A 23,868-nucleotide genomic window follows, 5' to 3' on the forward strand; every position below is an offset into this window, starting at 1 on the left:
GTGATGCCATCCAGCCATCTCATCCTCTGTCGTCCCCTTCTCCTCCTGCCCCCAATCTCTCCCAGCATCAAAGTCTTTTCCAAAGAGTCAACTCTTCATGAGGTGGCCAAAGTACTGGAGTTTCAGCTTTAGCATCATTTGGTAGTGTCTTTCTTTGTCTCTTTTCACAGGCTTTATTTAAAAGTCTATTTTATCTGATATGAGTATTGCTACTCCTGCTTTCTTTAGGTCTTGGTTTGTATTAAATATCTTTTCCACCCCTTCACTTTCAGTCTGTATGTGTTCCTTGTTTTCAGGTGGGTCTCTTTTAGACAGCATATATAGGGGTCTTGTTTTTGTATCCATTCAGCCAGTCTTTGTCTTTTGGTTGGGGGCATTCAACCCATTTACATTTAAGGTAATTATTTATAAGTATGATTCCATTTCCATTTACTTTGGAACAACAACATTATTAATTTTTTTTTCCATTAAATGATAATGTGTCCTGGTATGGACCTCTTCAGGTTCATCTCTTTTTGGGACTATCTGATTTTGAGACCTGAATGTCTCTTTCCTTCTCCAGGTTAGAAAAGGTTAGCTATTATTTCTTCAAATAAGTCTCCGTCTCTCTCTATTTTAGATTCCCATAATGAGAATGGTACTGATGTTGTCCCAGGTGTCTGTGAACCTATCCTCATTTTATAAATTCTTTTTTCTTTTTCCTACGCTGTTCGGGAAGTTTCCACTACCCTGTCTTCCAGATCTCTGATGCATTCTTCTGAATCCTCTAAACTACTATAGATTTTCTCTAGTGTATTTTTCATCTCAGCTGTTGTATCCTTCAGCACTGTTTAATCCTTTATATTTTCTTATTCTTAAAATTCTGCTTTCATCCATTCTTCTCTAGAGTCTACTGAACATCTTTATGGTCATTACCTTGAATACTTTATTGGGTAGACTGCTTATCTTAACTTTGTTTACTAACTTTTCTGAGATTTTGTCTTATTCCTTCATTTGGAATGCATTTCTCTGTCTCCTGATTTTACCTAACTGTGTTTATTTCTAAGAGTTAGGTGTATTCCTAATCTTAGAGAAGTGGTCTTATGCAGAAGTCTATGGGGCCCAACAGAATGGTCCCCTCTGTAGGATCTGTGCAGCAGATCTAGATGATATAGGGGTGCCCTTCTGTTGTGTCAATGCCAACTACTCTGGGTGCACTGGTAGGCAAGGGTCCCACCTCCTCCCCAGGAGGACTGTGCCTCATGTGGTGGCTGCCAGCCCACTCATAGGCAGGATGAAGTGTTGATGGAGCTGGCTTCAGGGCCTAAGCGTACTTGAGCTGGTGATATCACACCCAAGAGTAGGGTGAGATGCAGGTGTAGCAGCTGTGGAGCCCAGTGGAGTCTGGGGTTGGTTGGTGTTGTCATGCTGGTGAGTTCTTAAGCCTCTGGTGCTAGTAAGCTATGTACATGTGTGTTAAGGAGAACTCTAAAGTGGTACTTGTTTCTCATGATGGCTGGTACCAGTATCTATGATCCCAATTGTCTCCTATCTCTCTAGAAGTTTTACAAAGATAAACAAATTAGTCTAACCCAAGCCTCTTTCCCATTGATGCCTCTTCACTGGGACACAGAGTATGTGAGATTTTGTATGCCTTTAAAGAACAGAAGAAGCTCTGTTTCCTAAAGCCCTCTGGCTTTCTTGTGCACAAGTTACTCTGGACTTCTAAGTTAGCATTTCTGGGGGCTTATTTTTTAGGACCATGACTCCCAGGCTGGGTAGCCCAGTTGTCCCTTCATTCTCGTCCTTTTGATCATTAGGAATAAAGTTTGCATAAACATAAATTTTACCTGTTATTTGCACAGTAGCCCAAGGAGTTTGTCTGCGTTTCACATCAGAAGTGAAAGAGTGTTCATCAGTTCATAAACTGAAACTGTGATTTACTCTTTCAAGATAAATTGGAAGAGACAGAGAGGACTTCATCTTGCTGATCCATACAAAGATTGTGTGCATGCTCAGTCACTTAGTCATGTCCAACTCTTTGTGACCCAGTGGACTGTAGCCCACCAGGTTCCTCTGTCCATGGAATTTCCCAGGCAAGAACACTGGAGTGGGTTGCCACCCTCCCCCCCAGGGGATCTTCCTCATCCCGGGATCGAACCCATATCTTCTGCATCTCTTGCATTATAAGAGGTTTCTTTACCACTGAGCCGCCATGGAAGGATACAAAGCTTAGAGGAGTATTAATCTTCTTTAAAGAATATTTTAAACAAACTTATGCATGCACTGCTTACCAATACAACGTGGGATTGACTGCCATCTCCCATCCTTGCACACAATTTCTTCTGCATCTTGAATTAAATAATTTTCTTTACATAGAATTGATATTTTTTCTCCATCCTGATATTTCACAGTAGTTGTCATATCTCGAGCATTGGGAATCTGAGGTGGAGGTGGGCATGTTTGTATTTGTGCTTCTGAAAATATTAAATTTAGATTTCTTGATTAAAAAGCATAAGACCAAATATTAAAGGAAAATTTTTCAATAAACAGAAAGCTCTAATGATATATCATAAATGATCAAATAATATGATACTCTGTAATTATACTCTTAAGCTTGTTTAGCACTTCAGTATATCACATTTGGTTCATTGTCTCATGATCTTAGTTTCTTCTTTTTATTCTTCTGTGCTCAATCTTGCATGATTTATGTAAAAGGGATTTTATTTTTTTCTAACCTTTAGAATGCCCTAATTGAATTGCTCACTCAGTTATAGCTACTGAGGAAAAACTGTTATCAGGGTCTTTTTTTTTTTTTTTTTTAGCAGGTATTCATGATCAGATATATTGGAATTGGATTGAAGCCCTCGCAAATTTTTCTACCATGGGAGTTGTTTAGCCATATGAGAAACTACATTTAGTTAATAACCTATTAATTTGATGCTGATTCTTGAACAAGGTAAGTTAGATATGTTCAGTGGGATTTAGAGTGTATTGTTTACAGTTCAGTACTCTCCTGGAGGTACAATTCACTAGCTCGCCTGCACTGTCAAATGATATATACATGGAAGAATGAACCTTCTTTAACGGATTAGCAAGCCTGGCTTTTTCTATGTGACCAGAGGGTATAAAGGATCCCTCTGTAGACTGTGTCTGAGTCCATCAAATAGAGATACCTAAATATCCAATTCATAATCTGAAGACAAAGCCTGTTCTGCTCAACTGAGGGAAGACTGCGTGAATACACCTGGAAGAATTTGGAGCCCTCTATGACTCCTTGGTTTTGCTTTCTCCTGTCATACTTCATTTCTATTTCATTAGAAACACTATGCAAGTATAGGCTGGAAACTCATAAATCCTTCCAGCGATCCAACATTTTGTATTAAATTCAGGGAAATATTTGACTGAATACATAGTAATATCATCAGATTTTCTATGCTGATCTAAGTCAATAGGAGTATTTTTTGTGCCGTGTTGTGCTTAGTCACTCAGTCATGTCAGACTCTTCGTGACCCCATGGACTACAATCTGCCAGGCTCCTTTGTCCATGGGGATTCTGGATTCTCCAGGCAAGAATACTGGAGTGGGTTGCCTTGCCCTCCTCCAGTGGATCTTCCCAACACAAGAATCGAACCAAGGTCTCCTGCAACTCGGGTGGATTCTTTACCGTCAGAGCCACCAGGAAAGACTTGGAATCTTTTATGTTTCATCAAAAATATTTCTCTTATTTCTGTTTTAACTATTTTGACATTTTTATCAATGCATTTTCAAGAATTTATTTTCTTTTATGTTTGATGTTTTATGTTGATTTTGTCCTAATTTAATTTGTTAAAAGTCTTGCAAAATTTAGTTTATACACTACATTTCCCCATAAACTGAATATTTTTCAAATCAGCTGCTTATACTTTTTAGCTTATTATAAAAATTGACATTTTAATTTTAGTTTTTCTTTCCTTCTATGCTCTTTGGATGTATGTTCTTTTCTAGATTCTAGATTGTACTACCTATTACTTAAGTCCCTTCATTTTGTAAAGCAAGTTTTAATCTATACATATCTTTGTTTTTTGCTGTATACCATAGATTCCAATGTATGCTGTTTTCATTTTACTTAATTTAACATAGTTTCTGCCAGTAAATCACAGAATTTTTTAATTTTCAAGTTTTGTGATATGGGTGAATAAGTTGTTTAGCTAGCTTTCTTTTAATTTACAATTGCTTTTAATTTATAGAGAATAATTTGAGGACACATATCATGAAGCTGATTAGGAATTCTTTTATCACATGAAAATAATCAGGTGTTTTAAATTAATTATCTATATTTCAATAAATTAATGTGGACTTCCAGAGAAGGCATATTATGAAAACTATGAAGACCTATTTTATAAATATTAAAAAGGTAATTCACAAGGACTAAGCCATTATAAATATATAATGTATCCAAGAATATATCAGAATACATGAAGCAAAGATGGGCAGAACTAAAAGAAGAAATAGATGAATCCACACCTCTTTTTAGCAATTCTGAGAGCCTTCCTACTCTGATGGATAGAACAACTAGAAAAAGCTATTTTAAGACATAGGGACATTTTAGAACACTATGAACAAGTTAACCTGATCCAGAAACTAGAATACGCATATACTTTATATGAAATGGAAACATCACAAAGATGGACAATATGCTGTGCAACAAAGAATAACATTCAAAATATTAAAAATTTATAGAGTGTGTTCTATGACAAGGGAATTAGATTAGAAATCAATAAGAATAAATTATCTATGTAATCAACGATGATAATCTTCAAATTGTGTACAGCAGCTCTCTAGATAAAAATCATACCACAGTATTACTGTTAATGGAGAATGAATTATTTAGAAAATCACAAACATGTGAGAATTAAAAAACACATTTCTAAACAACTGTTACATCAAAGAAGCCACTAGGAAGATTAGAACATATTTCACATACAGTTAATTGAAAATAAAATTGATATATATTTATACATTTTTGAGGCACAGGTAAAGCAATGCTTAGAAGTGAACAAAGGTAGTTTTACAGAGATAAAGCAATACTTAGAAGTAAAAAAAAGTAGTTTTACAGGCTTAGATTTGAAAAACAGGATGGTTTGAATCAATGTTTTCATTTTTTATCTTAAAAAATGAGACAGTAAAATTACAATGAAGCGATCAGAAAAAAGGAAAATTAAGTCCACAAGAGAGAAAAAATTGAGAAAGATTAATAGAAAACAGAAAATTAAGAAAGTTAAAAATCATAAATATTAACAAGGTAAAAATTAGACAAGAGAGGAAACGGAAGAAGCTGAGTGTGTTTAAAAGGTTAATTTGAAAATGATAATTTTGAAAAACAAATTTTATTCACAAAATGAAGGAGAGAACAACTCTCAATACCAAAAATGAAGGAGGTGATATTACCAAATATACTATAGGATTAGAAGAAAAATAGAATGTTAAATGACTATTAGAAATGATTTTCCATCAATCAATTTCATAAGTTAGGTAAAATAGAGATATTTCTTGAAAAATGCAACTTTCACACACTGATAAGACAATGTAGAAAATGTGAATAGCATACTCCCTATTAAAGAAATTGAATTCTTCATCAAGGGAATTTTTCGAAGAAGCAAACTGCATATCAGATCTCATGTGTGCTCAGTCATGTCCAACTCTCTGCAACCCTATGGACTGCAGCCTGCCAGGCTTCTCTGTCCATGGGATTCTCCAGGCAAGAATACTGGAGTGGGTAGCCATTCCCTTCTCCAGGGAATCTTCCCTACTCAGGGACTGAACCCGGGTCTCCTGAATTGCAGGCAGATTCTTTACTGTCTAAGCCCCCAGGGGAGCCTATTTGTATGTCTGGAAAAATTGAAGCAGAAATAAATAGAGACATATCATGTTTATGAACTCAAAATTCAATATGGTAAAGAAGCCAATTGTCCACAATTCGTTTCTCATTACAAAGTCATCCCGTTTGATATACAACCCAATATTTTATCAAAATTTGTAAGTTTCCCCTGAAATTTCTATGTTCAAAACCAAAATAACTAAAGTTATATTGAGTGAGAAGAACATACTTAGAGACTATTATCAGACTTTCAGCCTGCTAAAAAGATAGTTACAAAGGTAATTTGGCAGCAATGAAGATAGTTAAATGACTAAATAGAGAGTCAGAAATAAATCAACACGTTCATAGTTAACTGATTTTTCATTTCAACGGCTTTTCCACACATATTCTTAAAATAATTGACAATCCACCCATAAAAAATCAACTCGTACTTTATGCAATCCTCAAATGTTAACATGAGACAGATAACATACTTAAATATACTCACATAAAATTATAGTTTCTAGAAGAAACTGTAGAACATATGTTCTTCACTACCTGTAGATGTTATTCGTTTCCTTAAAGATGAAGCTGTGTAGCAAGCTCTTTTAATTTTATACTTGCTATTAATTTAGAATAATTTATAAATGTGAATTCCTTGAAATTTGTTGAGAATTCCTTCAGCACATGAAATAATAAATTGTTTTAATTTAACTATCTTTAATAAGCTAATATAGACTTCTAGACAAGGTGCATGTCAAATATTAAGAAATATTTTATAATTATAAAAAAGTTAATTCACAAGGACCAAGCAATCATAAATATATAATGATTAATATACAATGCTGTGCTTAGCCACTCGGTCATGTCCCACTCTTTGTGATCCCATGGTCTGCAACCTGCCAGGCTCCTTTGTTCTTGGGGCTTCTCCAGGCAAGAATACTGGAGTGGGTTGCCTTCATGGGATCTTCACAATACAGGGATTGAACCCAGGTCCCCCACCCCTACCCCGCCCACTGCAAGCAGATTGTAGACTGATCTACCAGGGAAACTCAGGAATTCTGGAGTGGGCAGCCTAATTCTTCTCTAGGGGATATTCCTGATCTAGAAATTGAACTGGGGTCTCCTGCATGGCAGGCGGATTCTTTACCAGCTTAACTACCAAGGAAGCCCATAATATACAATGTACATTATGTATCGGCATGGCAGTTAGTTAGAAGCTTGTTTAATTCCCAAATAGTTATGCTTTTCTAAATAATTTTTTCTCCATTAATACAGCTTTATTGTTGTATGATTTTTATATTAGGATCTTTATAAAAGGATGAATCATGAGGTTGAATATTAGACAGTAGATCTGGTTTTCTATTGATTTGAAACTTCCTTATAGATATTCTAGGCTTGCAGAAATTGGTAAACATATTGAGGATAGGGAGTCAAGATGTCATAGAGTCAGAGAAGAGAAACAGATATTAAAAGTAGAAAATTGAAATGAACCTATTTAACTGGAATTCATCAGGTAAACATGTCTCAAGTCTTTTCAAGATAGTTAAGCAAATAGAGAAACAGATGACTAGATAGATACATAGATATATATAAATAGATAAATAGACTGATACGTATAGATACGCTGATAAATGCATAATAGTTCAGCATAAGCCTAAGTACATTTATGTGTAATACACAAAATCAGAAACAATGGCTTTCCCATAGAAATGAGCACACCTATAGCCCAGATGGTAATTTAAAGTCACAAAGTCTCTGAGTGGTTTGTCACATAGCTGACTAAGGCACATTATACAATTAATATTTAGACACAGTATTTTGATTAGCTTCTAAATTACCTTGCAGATGGAAAATATTTGGAATGATAAATAGCTAAATTTCCTTGAAGCAGACAAAGATACTATTTTTACAAGTTAGAGAGATATAGGATACATTTTTTAAAACATTATGGACAAGAGATTACCTTCTTTGCAGTCTACTTTAGGATCCCATTCTCCATTTATACAGATTGAGTGTTTGTGTTCTGATTTTCCTCGACATCGGTAACTTTTGTTGGTGTTATGGTCATATTCAATCGTATATGCTGGTTTTCCCTCAGGTGGAAATAATGTTGACCCTTTACACTTCTTAAGTTCATCTGTTGCTATAAAAGGAAAACATTCTCTTGAAAGGACTAATTCTAAAGAACCAAATAGCTAAGTATGGCAAAACCAATACAATATTGTAAAGTAATAAATAAATAAACAAACAAAATAGCTATGGAGTGAATAAAATAATGATGATAGAATTTATGCCTACAAATTCCACCAGCCAAGTTCTTTTGATCAAATTTCATGAGATGAAAAACTATAAATGAGCTTGAGTCTTGCATCCAGTCTTTCTTTTGAAATTTCAGAGAAAATACCCATCCTAAAGATTTCTGCCTTTTCGATGATCTACATAGCGAATAGTTATCACATGAATAAATTTGGTCCCAAACTTGAAATCTGTGCAAATGTTCATATAATTTGCTTGTTGACCTTAAGCATCTCTGCATTGTTTGTAATTCACAATCTTAAAACAATAAAATAAAAACAATTTTCTGTGGACAAAGCATACCAAGTTGCTACTTTATAAATGTTTTTTCAAGAAATGTAATGAAACATAATAAGAAAACTACATCCAAAGTGTTTTGCATAGAATCTTAACTTTTAAGCAAATCTTTTACCTGACACCAAAAATAAATAAACACTTGAAATAAGAAGATGGGTACTTAAAGTTACAACCTATCTTGTATATATACTTAGAGTCTTTGAACCACTATGTTATATATCAGATCATTATAATGCAATATAAAACAATGATAACAATTTTTCCTAGCTCCAGGATAAGTTAAATATGGACTTAAAAAGCTTTATATATATATATATACCTATATATATATATACCTATACCTATACCTTTATATATATATATATATATATATACACATACACCTATTTCATAATTTCAATGCAGGTGGAAGTTCTTTTTGAATTTGACAAAATATCCATATAGGTCTTTGGCAGTGTATGTTAATGATTTGTTAATGATAAAGGTTAAGTGAAATGAATAAAATCAGGAAAAGTCAAGTAGATAGTCAAAGAAAAGTGATTATTTCAAAATGAAACTCTGAAAGAATAAAACTACAAGCTGAATTGAAAATACAATAAAGGCTTGAGAATTAGCCCTGTTTTTAAGTTTTGTTCAGGGTGTTGAGTGACATAAAACCAGTAGTATTCTTCAAGGAATGGTGGCCAAATGAAGATGTATACTCAAAAGGAGAAATAGTGGCTGCAGGCCTCATCCTATGATGGACTGGTTTCTGGAAGGAAAACAGACTTATTTTATTAGGAGAAAACAAGCATATTAGGAAGAAAGATGAGCTAGATTAGACAGAGTTACAAAATAAACCTTGAGAGAAGAAAACTGGAATAAGGTCTATTATAGCAAAGTGGGACTATAGTAAACTGAATACAGGTAGAGGATTAACCTTTGCAAGGAAAACTCTGAAGTCTGTAGAGTAATAATTTTCCAAGCATTTTGGCATTAGGTAGAATGAAAAGTTAAATGAGGTGAGGTCATTTGAGGAGATAGAAGAGAACAAAGATGAGGTTTGGTCTTGAAAAACTGGCAATACCTAGGACAGGAATGTGTTCATAAAATTGTAGGGATTAATCAGCAAAAATATTACTATTTAACTAAACAAATTCCTACTAAATGTCTCCCATCTGTCAACTGGTCTTTTGAGTGTGGGTCTTTCGACATACTGTCAGCAAAGAAAACAGCTCTCAGTCCCTTGCCCTCACTCAGGGCCTGAGCCAAAGCCCTAACTTCTTCTTGGAATAATTAATGACTAGAAATATAATGAGCTAATAGGCCTGGACATCCAGGGCTCTCTTTGAATGCAGACCCCAGGAAAACTCCAGGAAAAAGTCTATTTCAAGAGAAAATGAAATAAGGCAGCTAACATTGATTCTCCTGGTCAGTCATCTCCAAGACTTGGTCATCAAAAAGTCAGGATGAGTCTCTTACAGGGAAATGTGTCAGGGCAGGTTCCTGGCCCCACCCAAGTGCCTCCCATGACAGAGTTACCTACTAGCAGGGAGGGCTCAAGCCCACCCTCCCCAGCACAGTAAATTCTCTTTGCAGAATTTGAAACAGACAGAGAAATAATCATTGTTAGAAGCTTGAGAGAGGCAAGATTCCTACAGAAATGTATTAAATGGGTATTTTCCTCAACTGTAATTCCTGGTTTCAAATGTTCTAAAAGAAAGATTATCATACAAAAGCAAAAATGGCATTTCTGCAATGATAGTTGTATTTTCCTGGTAATTAGTACTCCCATCTTAATCACGTGAGCAACTATCAGTAAGATTTAGCTTCACACTTGTCAAAATAAACAATGTTAATATCAGGACAGAAAGATGGATAAAATTCTATTGCTATTTATATTTTTCCTCTTTAGACACATATTGAACTATAAAAATCAACTGTTTGGGATCATTATAATTTAAGATCTGACATTTTCAAGGATAACTCTAAATTTCAACAGTATGGCTGCAAATACTAAAAGTCAATTTGAGATGTGTATTCTGACCAATGCACTGAGGAGGCTGGGTCCACTCTCCACTAATACACGTGATAAATCTGGGTCCAATCATTGTAAATGCTTCTCTGCAACTGAACTCTACCGAGTCTCCATGGTGATAGGGAGGGACAGAAGGCTTGATATCGCCGTGATCAAGGTCAGGTATATCTCCACAGGTACGCTCCTCCTCTGAAAATCCACAAAAATATGTTCGTCTTTAAAATATTATTTAAATGTGTATATGAATACAAATAAGAGTAATGATTTACCTTTAAATATTACTATTTTTAATACATTACCAATACACACAGGTAAAGCTGTCCATTCTCCATCAACACACTGAATTTTATGAGAACCCTTCATCAGAAATCTGGGGTTGCAAGCATATTCCACGACCTCATTGTGTGCATATTCTTCTTTGTGTATTTCTTTCCCTTTTCCATTGAGAAGTTGAGGAGGTGGAGCACACGATTTTACTTTCCTTACTGTAGAAATATTGCATAAATTATGGTTACATTTTCTGTCTTATAACTGAAAAACCCAGCTAATGCAGAAATTTATTTTGCTAAATGATCTTTTATTTGTTATATAATTTACTTTAGCATTCTTAAACAATGAAAAAAGAATAGTGTTTACAGCAGACTCGTGTTTACTAACTCTGTTACTCTTCTTGAACTACCATATTGAAGTCTATGTATGCTCAGAAAGCATGTTCATTATCCAGACATGTAAATAAATATGCAAACCAGTTACTCAACACAGGTATGACTGTAAATATCATAGCAAACATAGCAATACATTTATTCCACAGAACCACTGTGTGAAATCTTTTTGAAAAAAATATCATTTGAGAGAAGCATTTGAACAGTTTAACTTTGATTCATATGATTCGATACTGTGACTGAATTGACTTTAAGTTACTTGACCACTTTTTAGACATACTTGCAGACACTAGATGTAAGTTCAGTTCAGTTCGGTCACTCAGTTGTGACTGACTCTTTGCGACCCTATGAATCGCAGCACACCAGGCCTCCCTGTCCAGCACCAACTCCTGGAGTTCACTCAGACTCATGTCCATAGAGTCAGGGATGCCCCAGCCATCTCATCCTCTGTCGCAACCTTCTCCTGCTGCCCCCAATCCCTCCCACCATCAGAGTCTTTTCCAGTGAGTCAACTCTTCGCATGAGGTGGCCAAAGTACTGGAGATTCAGCTTTAGCATCATACCCTCCAAAGAAATCCCAGGGCTGAACTCCGTCAGAATGGACTGGTTGGATCTCCTTGCAGTCCAAGGGACTCTCAAGAGTCTTCTCCAACACCACAGTTTAAAAGCATCAATTCTTCGGTGCTCTGCCTTCTTCACAGCCCAACTCTCACATCCATACATGACTACTGGAAAAACCATAGCCTTGACTAGACGGACCTTAGTCAGCAAAGTAATGTCTCTGCTTTTGAATATACTATCTAGGTTGGTCATAACTTTTCTTCCAAGGAGTAAGCGTCTTTTAATTTCATGTCTGCAGACACAATCTGCAGTGATTTTGGAGTCCAAAAAAATAAAGTCTTACGCTATTTCCACTGTTTCCCCATCTATTTCCCATGAAGTGATGGGACCAGATGCCATGATCTTCATTTTCTGAATGTTGAGCTTTAAGCCAACTTTTTCACTCTCCTCTTTCACTTTCATCAAAAGGCTTTTGAGTTCCTCTTCACTTTCTGCCATGAGGGTGGTGTCATCTGCATATCTGAGGTGATTAATATTTCTCCCAGCAATCTTGATTCCAGCTTGTGTTTCTTCCAATCCAGCGTTTCTCATGATGTCCTCTTCATATAAGTTAAATAAGCAGAATGACAATATACAGCCTTGATGTACTCCTTTTCCTATTTGGAACCAGTCTGTTGTTCTATATCCAGGTCTAACTGTTGCTTCCTGACCTGCATACAGATTTCTCAAGAGGCAGGTCAGGTGGTCTGGTATTCCCATCTCTTTCAGAATTTTCCACAGTTTATTGTGATCCACACAGTCAAAGGCTTTGGCATAGTCAAGAAAGCAGAAATAGATGTTTTTCTGGAACTCTCTTGCTTTTTCCATGATCCAGCAGATGTTGGCAATTTGATCTCTGGTTCTTCTGCCTTTTCTAAAACCAGCTTGACCATCAGGAAGTTCACGGTTAACATATTGCTGAAGCCTGGCTTGGATAATTTTGAACATTACTTTACTAGCATGTGAGATGAGTGCAATTGTGTGGTAGTTTGAGCATTCTTTGGCATTGCCTTTCTTTGAATTTGGAATGAAAATGGACATTTTCCAGTCCTGTGGCCACTGCTGAGTTTTCCAAATTTGCTGGCATATTGAGTGCAGCACTTTCACAGCATCATCTTTCAGGATTTGAAACAGCTCCCCTGGAATGCCATCACCTCCACTAGCTTTGTTCATAGTGATGCTTTCTAAGGCCCACTTGACTTCACATTCCAGGACGTCTGGCTCTAGATTAGTGATCACACCATCATGATTTTCTCTCCAATATTAATGGTAGAACTGCAGGAAAAAGGAAAACTAACAAGAAATCCTGCCAGTGTCAGGTGCCTCATGCATTGCTGTGGAATCTCCACCACATATTCCAAGAAGCTCCTGGAGGCCAATTTCTTCAAGAAGGAAATCTGAGGTATCTACTACCCAGCACATGTCCTTGGTGAGTATGCTGCTGCTAAGTCGCTTCAGTCGTGTCCTACTCTGTGCAACCCCATAGACAGCAGCCCACCAGGCTTCTATGTCTCCAGGATTATCCAGGCAAGAATACTGGAGTGGGTTGCCATTTCCTTCTCCACCTTGGTGGGTATATCTCTGCCTTAATGCATTAGACTATAGATTCACTTGAAGTGGACAGAAAATTAAAGGAGGGAAATAAAAAGATTATTATCTGAAATCCCAATTCTTGCTCCAGCAACTGTCAGATAAATATTTACCTTTACACGTTGGAAGTCTAGGGGACCATCCAAAGTGGTAGCACTGAACTGAATCTGCTCCAACCATAATTCGACCTTGGCTGCAGGAGAATTTCAGCACATCTCCAACTTCAAATGTTTCTTTCCTGGGGTAAGCATTTAAATATGTATCCATTTCAGGAATACTGCATTCTCTTTCTATCAAAAAAGATAAATAATAAGTGAGAATATTTAACCATTGGAAGATAAATATTATTTGTGTCACATAAAATGAGGTGCTGGGTACTGCATACACAGAGGACATACATTAATGCACATTAATGTTCTTCCTTGAAAAACATTACATGTTAGGTTTTATACACCCTCTGTACTCATCTGGGATTTTGAGAAATATTAAGGTATTGAGCAGCAACATATATGTCCTGATAATTTATTTGTAAAGTCAACTTGTTAATACTGGATCTGATTTTATCACTGACATTTACAAAATATAATGCTACTATTTGGTCTCAAAATGTATAAATATTCTCTCAGAATAAAAAAAAAGACACAATTTTTAAATTGAATACAAATGAAAAAATGGTATTATAAAAATATAACTGGAAAACTAGAACACACAAGAGAGACATTTCTCTTGTATTTGAGTTACAGGTACATTAAAAATCACTTAATTTTATCTACAAGTGTAGAAATCAAACTGAAACATAAAATAAAATGAGTAAACATGTTCAAGGTCACATAGGCATATTCTAGATGTCTTGGTTATATATGGGACAACACAGACATTTAATCTTATTGTACCCATAAATGAGCTTAACTATTAATATCTGCTTAATTATTCTGATTAATTTTTAAAAATGTGTAAACTTATCATTGAAAATGTGTAAAATTTATGAAATTTGCGACATTGCTGAGTGTGGATTAGTCGCCCAGTTGTGTCTGACCCTATGTGACCCCATGGAGTATAGCTGGCCAGGCTCCTCTGTCCGTGGAATTCTCCAGGCAAGAATACTGAAGGGAGTAATTCATTCCTTTCTCTAGGGGATCTTCTTAACCCAGGGATCAAACTCAGGTCTCCTGGATTGCAGGCAGTTTCTTTACATCTGAGCCACCAGGGATTGCTACATATTATCAAAAATTGCATTATTCTTATTTGGAATCTTCCTATTGCTCAATAATTTATAAACTTCAAAACTGGAATTTAAGAATTAGAATCTCACCCAAAACAAGGACTATCTAATAGTCTTCAAACATTATCATAACATTATATAGAAGCTAACTAGTTTTAAAAGTAATGCTCCCTCTCCCCAAAATCAATAAATTTATTTCTGCTTTTGTTTTACTGTTGAGTTTTGTAGCTTAGCTGTGAGGTTACTCTTGATGAGAACCACTGGGATTCCTTTCCTAAAGTTGTATTCCAAACTTCCACATAGCAATATTTCTAACGGTATGTGACTTTGTTTACATATATTGTGCTTCAGTTCAGTTGAGTTCGGTTCAGTCGCTGAGTCATGTCCGACTCTTTGCAACCCCATGAATAGCGACACACCAGCCTCCCTGTCCATCACCAACTCCCGGAGTTCGATCAAACACACGTCCATCCAGTCGGTGATGCCATCCAGCCATCTCATCCTCTGTCGTCCCCTTCTCCTCCTGCCCCCAATCCCTCCCACCATCAGAGTCTTTTCCAATGAGTCAACTCTTCGCATGAGGTGGCCAAAGTACTGGAGTTTCAGCTTTAGCATCATTCCTTCCAAAGAACACCCAGGGCTGATCTCCTTTAGAATGGACTGGCTGGATCTCCTTGCAGTCCAAGGGACTCTCAAGAGTCTTCTTCAACACCACAGTTCAAAAGCATCAATTCTTTGGTGCACAGCTTTCTTCACAGTCCAACTCTCACATCCATACATGACCACTAGAAACTTACATAAAATTCCTATTTTATCCTACTATGTAAAGTGCTGCCTTAACAAAAAAAGATCTTAATATTAGGTTGTTTTCTAACTGCTTTCTTTACAAAGAGTGACTGTAAAAATGACATGATCATCTTAAAAGCCTTTGCCTTTACTTAGAATTGTTAGTAGCTCAGTTGTGTCTATCTCTTTGTGATCCAATGGACTGCAGCTTGCCAAAATTGCATGGAATTCTTCAGGTGAGAATATTGCAGTAGTTAGCCTTTCCTTTCTCTAGGGGATCTTCCCGACCCAGGGATCCAATCCAGGTCTCCTGCAATGCAGGTAGATATAGTACTGTCAAGTGGCTCAGAAATTTTGAAAGGGAAAGTGTGGTCTCTCAGGCATGTCTGATTCTTTTTGATCCCATGGACTATAGCCCACCATACTTCTCTGTCTGTGGACTTCTTGAGGCAAGAATACTGCAGTGGGATGCCATTCCCTTCTCCAAGAGATCTTCCTAACCCAGCGATCGAACCCAAGTCTCCTGCATTGCAGGCGGATTCTTTACTAAAATAATCAATCTTTTCTAAAATAAGCCAATATCTAAAGTAAGCAGTCTATGCCTCGGCTGCTGCAAAGGCAAGTGTCTCTGCTGACGAATGGCTTCCAGGCTTTCTTTGCATAGACGTCTTCCTACATAAACTTGACCCGCAGTCCCTCCTACTTTCTAAGCACTTGGATTCTTTTGTTCTTAGAATACACTTATTGGAACAATAGAATAGAAATATTTTTACTTTTTGGTTAATTATTTATTTTATTTCATCTTTTTTTTTTCTTTTTTTCATACTGGCATGAAAGCTCTTGAAAGGCAAACCAGTGGCCGCCACTGTATCTTTCACAATTTTCTCTTAGCTTACTTCTGGCACATATTAGATGCTTGCCTACAGCCTGAAAACTGAAACTACCTGGGCTCTGGACACTGTTGAACAAGCCTGGCCCATTCCTATAACAAGTTCCCTCTGTGTGTCTACCTGAAATCTCTGTGCTCAATCTTTTACACTGCCCAGTGTTCCTTCTCCTCCTTCCCCCATGCACCATTCAGTCTCACATGACTTTGTCTCCTTCCTGAAATGAGGAGAGGAACCATCAGCACCTGCTTCTCTCCAGCACTGTATTTACACACCGATTTTCCTTCCTTCTCCCAACAGGAAGTTGCAAAGAATCCAGTTGTCACCAAGTCCAGGACTTTCTCAAAACTGCTGGTTCCTCTCCCACTTCTTTCACAGGGAGCCTGTGGTCAGTCTTTGCTGCTTCCCTCTCTGGCTCATCCTCTTCAACGTTCATTACACTCTCATCTCTCCCATTAAAACAATACATAATCCACCGAGCAATATATCCTGAACCTCTTGTTCTCTGCCACAACCAAGCCTTTTGAAAGAGTTATGTCCTCATGCTGTATTGCATTTCTTACTAATAATTTATTTAGCAGGCTGTAAGTAGATTTTCCCCTGTCTATTCCATCTGCAACTGTCTCTGTTACAATTATTGTTGGCCTCCATGTAGCCAAATCCACCACATTTTAAGTCTTTTAACCTGACTTATTAACTGAATTAGAAATATTCATTAGTGTAACTATTCTAATGTAATTAGATTACACTTTCCTTGAATAAACTGTATGGTAGACATTATGACAAGATGCTTACATAAATAACTTATTTTAATAACTAAAAAATCTTTTGAAATATTAGAACATTTGTAAATATTAAATCATTGTACAGATTCAGAGGTGTGAACAAACTTCAAATAGGTCGTTGCTCTTAGATATAGTTAGATAATGGTGGAATTGGATGTAGAACCATTTCAGGGTGATTCCACAGGAATTACTGTTAGTCAATTTATTATTCCTTGCTATTATATCATTTTCTTCTGTCCACAACTATGAATCATTCATTCTGACATGTTTTCACCCTAAATTCTCTGGGTCCTCCTTTCTTTCTGTCCACTTTGCCATCTATTCTTCTTTCGTCAGACGCCTCAGTGTTGGAAGCTTCAGGACTCAGTCTTGAGCTCTTTTCTATTTTCATTCTACATTCATTTCCAATCTGATGTCATCATTTACAGAATGATAATCTCACATGTACATCTCCTGGCTAAACCTATGCATTCAACACTGTAGTTGACGTATCCATGGTGACGTTTATGGTCCATGGGCAGCACAACCACAGTGTGTCAGCAGGACAAAAGAAGGATGGCAGAAAAAAAGGAGAGTGAGTAGAACTGGATCTGCAGCTGGGGTTGGATGAATGGGGACAGAGCTGCACGGGAGGGCAAATGTTTGAGACAGAGTTGAAGCATTGAGGCTGTTGGTGAGTGAAGCAGCAGATCTGTGAGAGTCTGAATGGAATGAGGATCACACAGACAATCCTTGCCACAGCTGTACCCACACCAGACAAGGATTCAAGTCCCCTAGAAAGTGCTGTAGTTTGGAGCTGGAACATAGAGATTGGAAAACAATCCCAGGGCAAGGTCTACTGTTGACTGAAGGGAGATGCTGTGAGGGAACCTGATGGAGAAGATTGCAGTGGAAAATGCTTCTGAAGGAAAGCCAGCTAACCTGGAGGAAGGGTGATACTGCTGAGTCACACACAGACAATAGAGCGATCTCTGCAGCCTCTCTGTCTGAACATATCAGCACCAGACAGCTGAAACAACCCAGGGAGGATAGCCCTATAAGGACCTGATGTGCAAAGCAACACAGAGGGACCCCAGCCAGAGTGATCTTTATGTCCCTGATGAGATAAACAACAGACAATTACCCCAAGTGTGGGGCCCTGTAAGCGGCTGAAGGGGCCAAGCAACAGGGAAGGACCAGCCAAAGAGGCCCTCTGATGGCCAGATGCCAGAAGCTAGGAAAAGACTCTAATAGGGTCATCGCTCCTGCAGCTGAGTCAGTTGGTTTCCTTGCACTCTTAGCACTGCCAGGGTTCCCATAATTCAAGCAGCTGTGTCACCTCCATGCTCAATCCTCACTGGGCAGAGCTGTCAGAAGCTAGAAAAGTCCCGAATAGTCACATAGCTCCTGACGATAGCCACCAGCTTTGTATCTGGTGTTGCCAGGGTCCCCATTATCCAAGCTCCTGTGTCACTCCCTAGCTCAATCCCACAAGGACAGAGGAGCCAGAGGCTGCAAAAAACCCTAAGGGCCTCATATTTCCTGCTGTCATAGCCAATGGCTTCCCTTAGTACCTGGTACTGCCAGGGCCCCTGCAATCCAAGCAACTGCACCACTTCCACATTTGGTCCTCCCTGGGGCACACCCAAGTCGTCCAAGCGAACCTCAGAAGCAAACTCCTGTAGACGACTCACATGCACAGGTGGAGATAAAACCACAAGTGAAATCCAGGGGCAGGTGGCTAAAGAATAGAACCGAAACATTCCCACCAGTGGTACAAGCTGAAGATTGAATCCACATGATCAAGTAGGCAGACTTTCTATTTATAGAATATATAGAGTTCCTGAAAAACAAAAAACACTAGCACTGGCAGATGTGAGTAGGACCAGATTAGTGTCTGAGCTGCCCCCACAATAGGTCCAGAGACCAGCCCAGGGAGGTGAGGTGGACTGTGACTCACACTGAGGAAAAGGATGCTGACAGCCCATCAAAAAAAATTTATTATTCTTATATTTTAACTTATTCAGTAGTTGCTATTGGGTTTTTACCTTTTTATTCCTGTTATTCTAGTTGTTGATTTTAATGCTACCACTAAATCTACTTATGCTTTTGAGAAATTTTTTTTTTTTTTTTTTTTTTTTGAGTCTGGAGATTGGGTTCTTTTATTTTATTTTTTTTTATTATTATTATTTTTTTTTAATTTTAAAATCTTTAATTCTTACATGTGTTCCCAAACATGAACCCCCCTCCCACCTCCCTCCCCATAACATCTCTGTGGGTCATCCCCATGCACCAGCCCCAAGCATGCTGTATCCTGCGTCAGACATAGACTAGCGATTCAATTCTTACATGATAGTATACATGATAGAATGCCATTCTCCCATATCATCCCACCCTCTCCCTCTCCCTCTGAGTCCAAAAGTCCGTTATAGACAGCTGCGTCTTTTTCCTGTCTTGCATCCAGGGTCGTCATTGCCATCTTTCTAAATTCCGTATATATGTGTTAGTATACTGTATTGGTGTTTTTCTTTCTGGCTTACTTCACTCTGTATAATCGGCTCCAGTTTCGTCCATCTCATCAGAACTGATTCAAATGAATTCTTTTTAACGGCTGAGTAATACTCCATTGTGTATATGTACCACAGCTTTCTTATCCATTCATCTGCTGATGGACATCTAGGTTGTTTCCATGTCCTGGCTATTATAAACAGTGCTGCGATGAACATTGGGGTACATGTGTCTCTTTCAATTCTGGTTTCCTCGGTGTGTATGCCCAGCAGTGGGATTGCTGGGTCATAAGGGAGTTCTATTTGCAATTTTTTAAGGAATCTCCACACTGTTCTCCATAGTGGCTGTACTAGTTTGCATTCCCACCAACAGTGTAGGAGGGTTCCCTTTTCTCCACACCCTCTCCAGCATTTATTGCTTGCAGATTTTTGGATCGCAGCCATTCTGACTGGTGTGAAGTGGTACCTCATTGAGAAATTTTTTAAATCACACTTTTAATTTCCTTTAAATACTTTTTCCTCTACATTGGTTTTTGTTGTTTTATGGACTTTTTCCTACTTTTAATTTTCAAAGTTTTTTAAAAATTTATTATTTTTCCACATATATTCTTTCATTTGCTTTTCTTATTCTTTTCCTGTGGCAAATTATTCTTTAATATATATATAAACATTCATCTACCTCTATTGAAATTTTCTAGTCTTTCTTTCTTTTCTTCCTTTTCTCACTATGTTTATTAGTCTGTTTTGCTTTATTTGCTTTATTCCCCAGTTGTCACATGGCTTTGGTTTTGTTTTCCAGTTTATGGTTTTAGTCAGTTTTGTTCATAACTAGTTCATATAATTTTTGCTTTCATTTTCTCACTGGATCAATCTCTTCTACTTTCTTCTTCTTTTTTTTTTTTTACACTGTTTGTTCTCCACCCCGCATGTACATGCATGTGTCTATATCCCATTATTTTTGTGAATACATGCCTTATTTTGTATTTGCCATTTGTATGGGGTTTCCATTTTGTTTTCTTCTTTCAGTGTGTTTGTTTTAATCCCCTTTAATGCCATTACAAACCGCCAGTGGTATCTCACTTCCCTGGCCAGAGATCAGGCCCAGAGCCCTTGAAGTGGGAGCACTGACAAGACTCTAGACTGCCATAAAACTCCTAACCCCAGGGAATATTTATTAGTGAGAACTCCCATAAAGGCCTCCATCTGTATACACCTGGCATCACCCAACTGCCAGCAGCACCCAGTTTAGGATGCCTCACCCAAAAAACAAACAAAATAAAAATCTTACCTCCTTTCAGCAGAGTACAAACAAAAACAACCAAGAGGAACCTAAACAAACCACTGGCACCGTCTTACACACCAAAGGCAGAAACCAAAAAGAAGGAGGAATTCGACCTGAAAGCCTGAGAAAAGGAGACATCAAATGCAATAATGAGAAAAGAAAGGCGGGGGGGGGGGGGGGGGGGGGCGGGGGTGGCAGAAAAATATTGCTCAAGTGAAGAAACAAACTAGACGCACAAAAGACCCAAAAAAAAAAAAAAAAAAAGGCGTGGGGAGGGGAGAACAGGTAAAATACCTGAAAAAGAATTCACAGTAATGATAGGAAACATGTTCCAAAACCTTGAAAAGAGGATGGATAAAATGCCAAGAAGCAATCAAGAAATTAACACAATAAACAAGGATATATAAGAAATAAAGAATAAATCAACAAAGATGAATAACACAATTATGGAAATAAAAAAGTTCTCTAGAAGGAAACAATGATAGACTAACTGAAGCAAAAAAATGAAACAGTGAGCTGGAAGAGTAATTGGTGGAAGTAGTTGCTGATGAGCAGAATAAAAGAAAAAGAATGAAAAGAATTGAGGAGAGCTTTGGAGATCTCTGGGACAGTATTTACCTCACCAACATTTGAGTTATAGGGGTCCCAGAGGAAAAAGAGAAAAAGAAAGTCACTGAGAACATTTTTGAGTATATTATAGTTGAAAAGTTTTCCAGCATGGGAAAGGAAATAGCCAATCAAGTTCAAGAAGCACAGAGTGCAATACAGGAGAAACCCAAGGAGAAACACGTCGAGACACATACCAATCAACAGAGATTAAAAACAAAGAAAGAATATTAAAAGCAGTAAGGGAAAATCAACAAGTAACACACAAGGGAAAAACCATTCAATTAACGGCTGATCTTTCAGCAGAAACTCTGCAGGTCAGAAAGGAATGGCAGGATATATTTAAAGTACTGAAAGGGAAAAATCTACAAGCAAGATTACTCTACTTGGCAAGGATTTCATTCAACATTGATGGAAAAGTTAAAATCTTTACAGACAAACAGAAGTTAAGAGAATTTAGCACCACCAAACCAGATTTACAACAAATATTAAAGAGACCTATAAGCATAAGACAAAGGAAAGACCTACAAGAAACACAAAATACTTAAAAAATGCTAATTGGAACATATAGCATTATATTATATTATAACAGAGAAATGCTAATAGTAATATATAAATAATTACTTTAAATGTAAAATTTTTCTTTTTTGGTGTGGATAGTTTTCTCTCAAAATTCTGAGCATTTCCTAAGAACTAAACATATTGATGTTGCTATATGTCAGTGTTAAACATTAAAGTCCAGGTTTAAAAAAATAAATAAATAAATAAATGTAAATGGATTAAACTCTCCAACCAAAAGACACAGATTGGCTGAATGGATACAAAACAAGACCCATATATATGCTGTCTACAAGAGACCCACTTCAGACTTAGAGACACATACAGACTGAAATTAAAAGGATGGAAAAACATATTCCATGAACATGGAAACCAAAAGGAAGTTGAAGTGGCAATTCTCATTTCTGACAAAACAGACTTTAAAATAAAGAATATTATATGAAATAGAGAAGGGACATTATATAATGATCAAGGGATCAATCCAAGAAGACATAATTCCATGCATTTATGCACCCAACATAGAAGAACCTCAATGCATAAGGCAATAACTAACACACATAAAAGGGGAAATTGACAGCAATAAAATAATGGTAAGGGATGTTAACACACAATAATTGTAAGGGATGTTAGCAATGGACAGATCATCAAAACAGAAAATTAATAAGGAAACATAAACCATACATGAAACATTAGACCAAACGGACCTAATTGATATCTTCAGAACTTTCCACCCAAATGCATAAGAATACACCTTCTTCTCAAGTGTGCATGGAACATTTTCCAGGAAAGACCATACCTTGGGTCACAAATCAAACTTCAGTAAATTTTAAAAGACTGAAATCATATGAAGCATCTTTTCTGACCACAATACTATGAGAATAGATGTCAAATAGAGGGTAAATGGTAAAAACACAAACACTTGGAGATTAAACAATATGTTTTTACATAATAGACTGGATCCTGAATAAATCAAAAGGGAAATCAACAAATTCTTGAAGCAAATGACAATGAAAACACAACTCAAAACCTATAGGATGCAGCAAAACAGTTCTAAAAGGGAAGTTTATAGGAAGAAACAAGGAAAACATCAAATTGCCAACCTAATTTACACCTAAAACAACTCGATAAAGAGGGGCAAAAAACAAACCCAAAGTTAGTGGAAGGAAAGAAAGCCTGAAGATCAGAGCAGAAATAAATGAGAAAGAAAGGAAGGAACAATAGTAAAGACTAATAAAACTAAAAGCTGCTTCTTTGAGAAGATAAACAAAATTGACAAACAATTAGGCAAACACATCAAGAAAAAATGGGAGAAGAATCAAATCAATAATATTTGGAATGAGAAAGGAGAGGTCACAATAGAAATACAAGAATATAAGTGATCATAAAAAGCTATTATAAGTAACTATATGCCAATAAAATGGACAACCTGAAAGAAATGGATGTATTCTGAGAAAAGTTCAATCTTCCAAGACTGAACCAGGAAGAAATAGAAATTATGAACAAGCCAATTACATGCACTGAAATTGAAAATGTGACACACAAAAAAAAAACCTCTCAAAAAATTAAAGCACAGGGCCTGATGATTTCACAGGTGAGTTCTCTCAAACATTTAGAGAAGAGCTAATAATATTCTTACAAAACTCTTTCAAAAAACTGCAGAGGAAGAAGCACTTCAAAACTTATTCTACAAGGCCATCATTACTCTTATACCAAAACCAGACACAGACAACACAAAAAAGAAAATTACACGCCAAAATCACTGATGAAAATGGATGGAAAAATCCTCAACAGAACACTGGCAAACAGAATTCAAAAATACATTAAAAAGATAGTACACCATGATACGGAGAAGGCAATGGCACCCCACTGCAATACTCTTGCCTAGAAAATCCCATGGATGGAGGAGCCTGGTGGGCTTCAGTACATGGTGTCGCTAAGAGTTGGACACGACTGAGTCACTTTCACTTTTCACTT

At 37.0% G+C, this 23,868-nt stretch overlaps 1 protein-coding gene across 1 annotated transcript in view; it reads right to left on the reverse strand.

Annotated features, from left to right (window-relative positions):
• The window catches only part of LOC128061749 (complement factor H-like), an 80,302-nt gene that overhangs the window by 26,037 nt on the left and 30,397 nt on the right, over positions 1-23,868 (reverse strand). The window contains exons 6-10 of the mRNA XM_052654125.1: positions 13,396-13,572; positions 10,730-10,915; positions 10,440-10,619; positions 7,785-7,964; positions 2,274-2,456 (exon numbers count right to left, since the gene is read on the reverse strand). Coding sequence (XP_052510085.1) covers positions 2,274-2,456; positions 7,785-7,964; positions 10,440-10,619; positions 10,730-10,915; positions 13,396-13,572 — 906 coding nt within the window. The remainder of the gene's footprint in view (positions 1-2,273; positions 2,457-7,784; positions 7,965-10,439; positions 10,620-10,729; positions 10,916-13,395; positions 13,573-23,868) is intronic.

This window comes from Budorcas taxicolor, chromosome 16 (assembly GCF_023091745.1).
Source record: "Budorcas taxicolor isolate Tak-1 chromosome 16, Takin1.1, whole genome shotgun sequence".
Lineage (NCBI taxonomy): Eukaryota > Metazoa > Chordata > Mammalia > Artiodactyla > Bovidae > Budorcas > Budorcas taxicolor.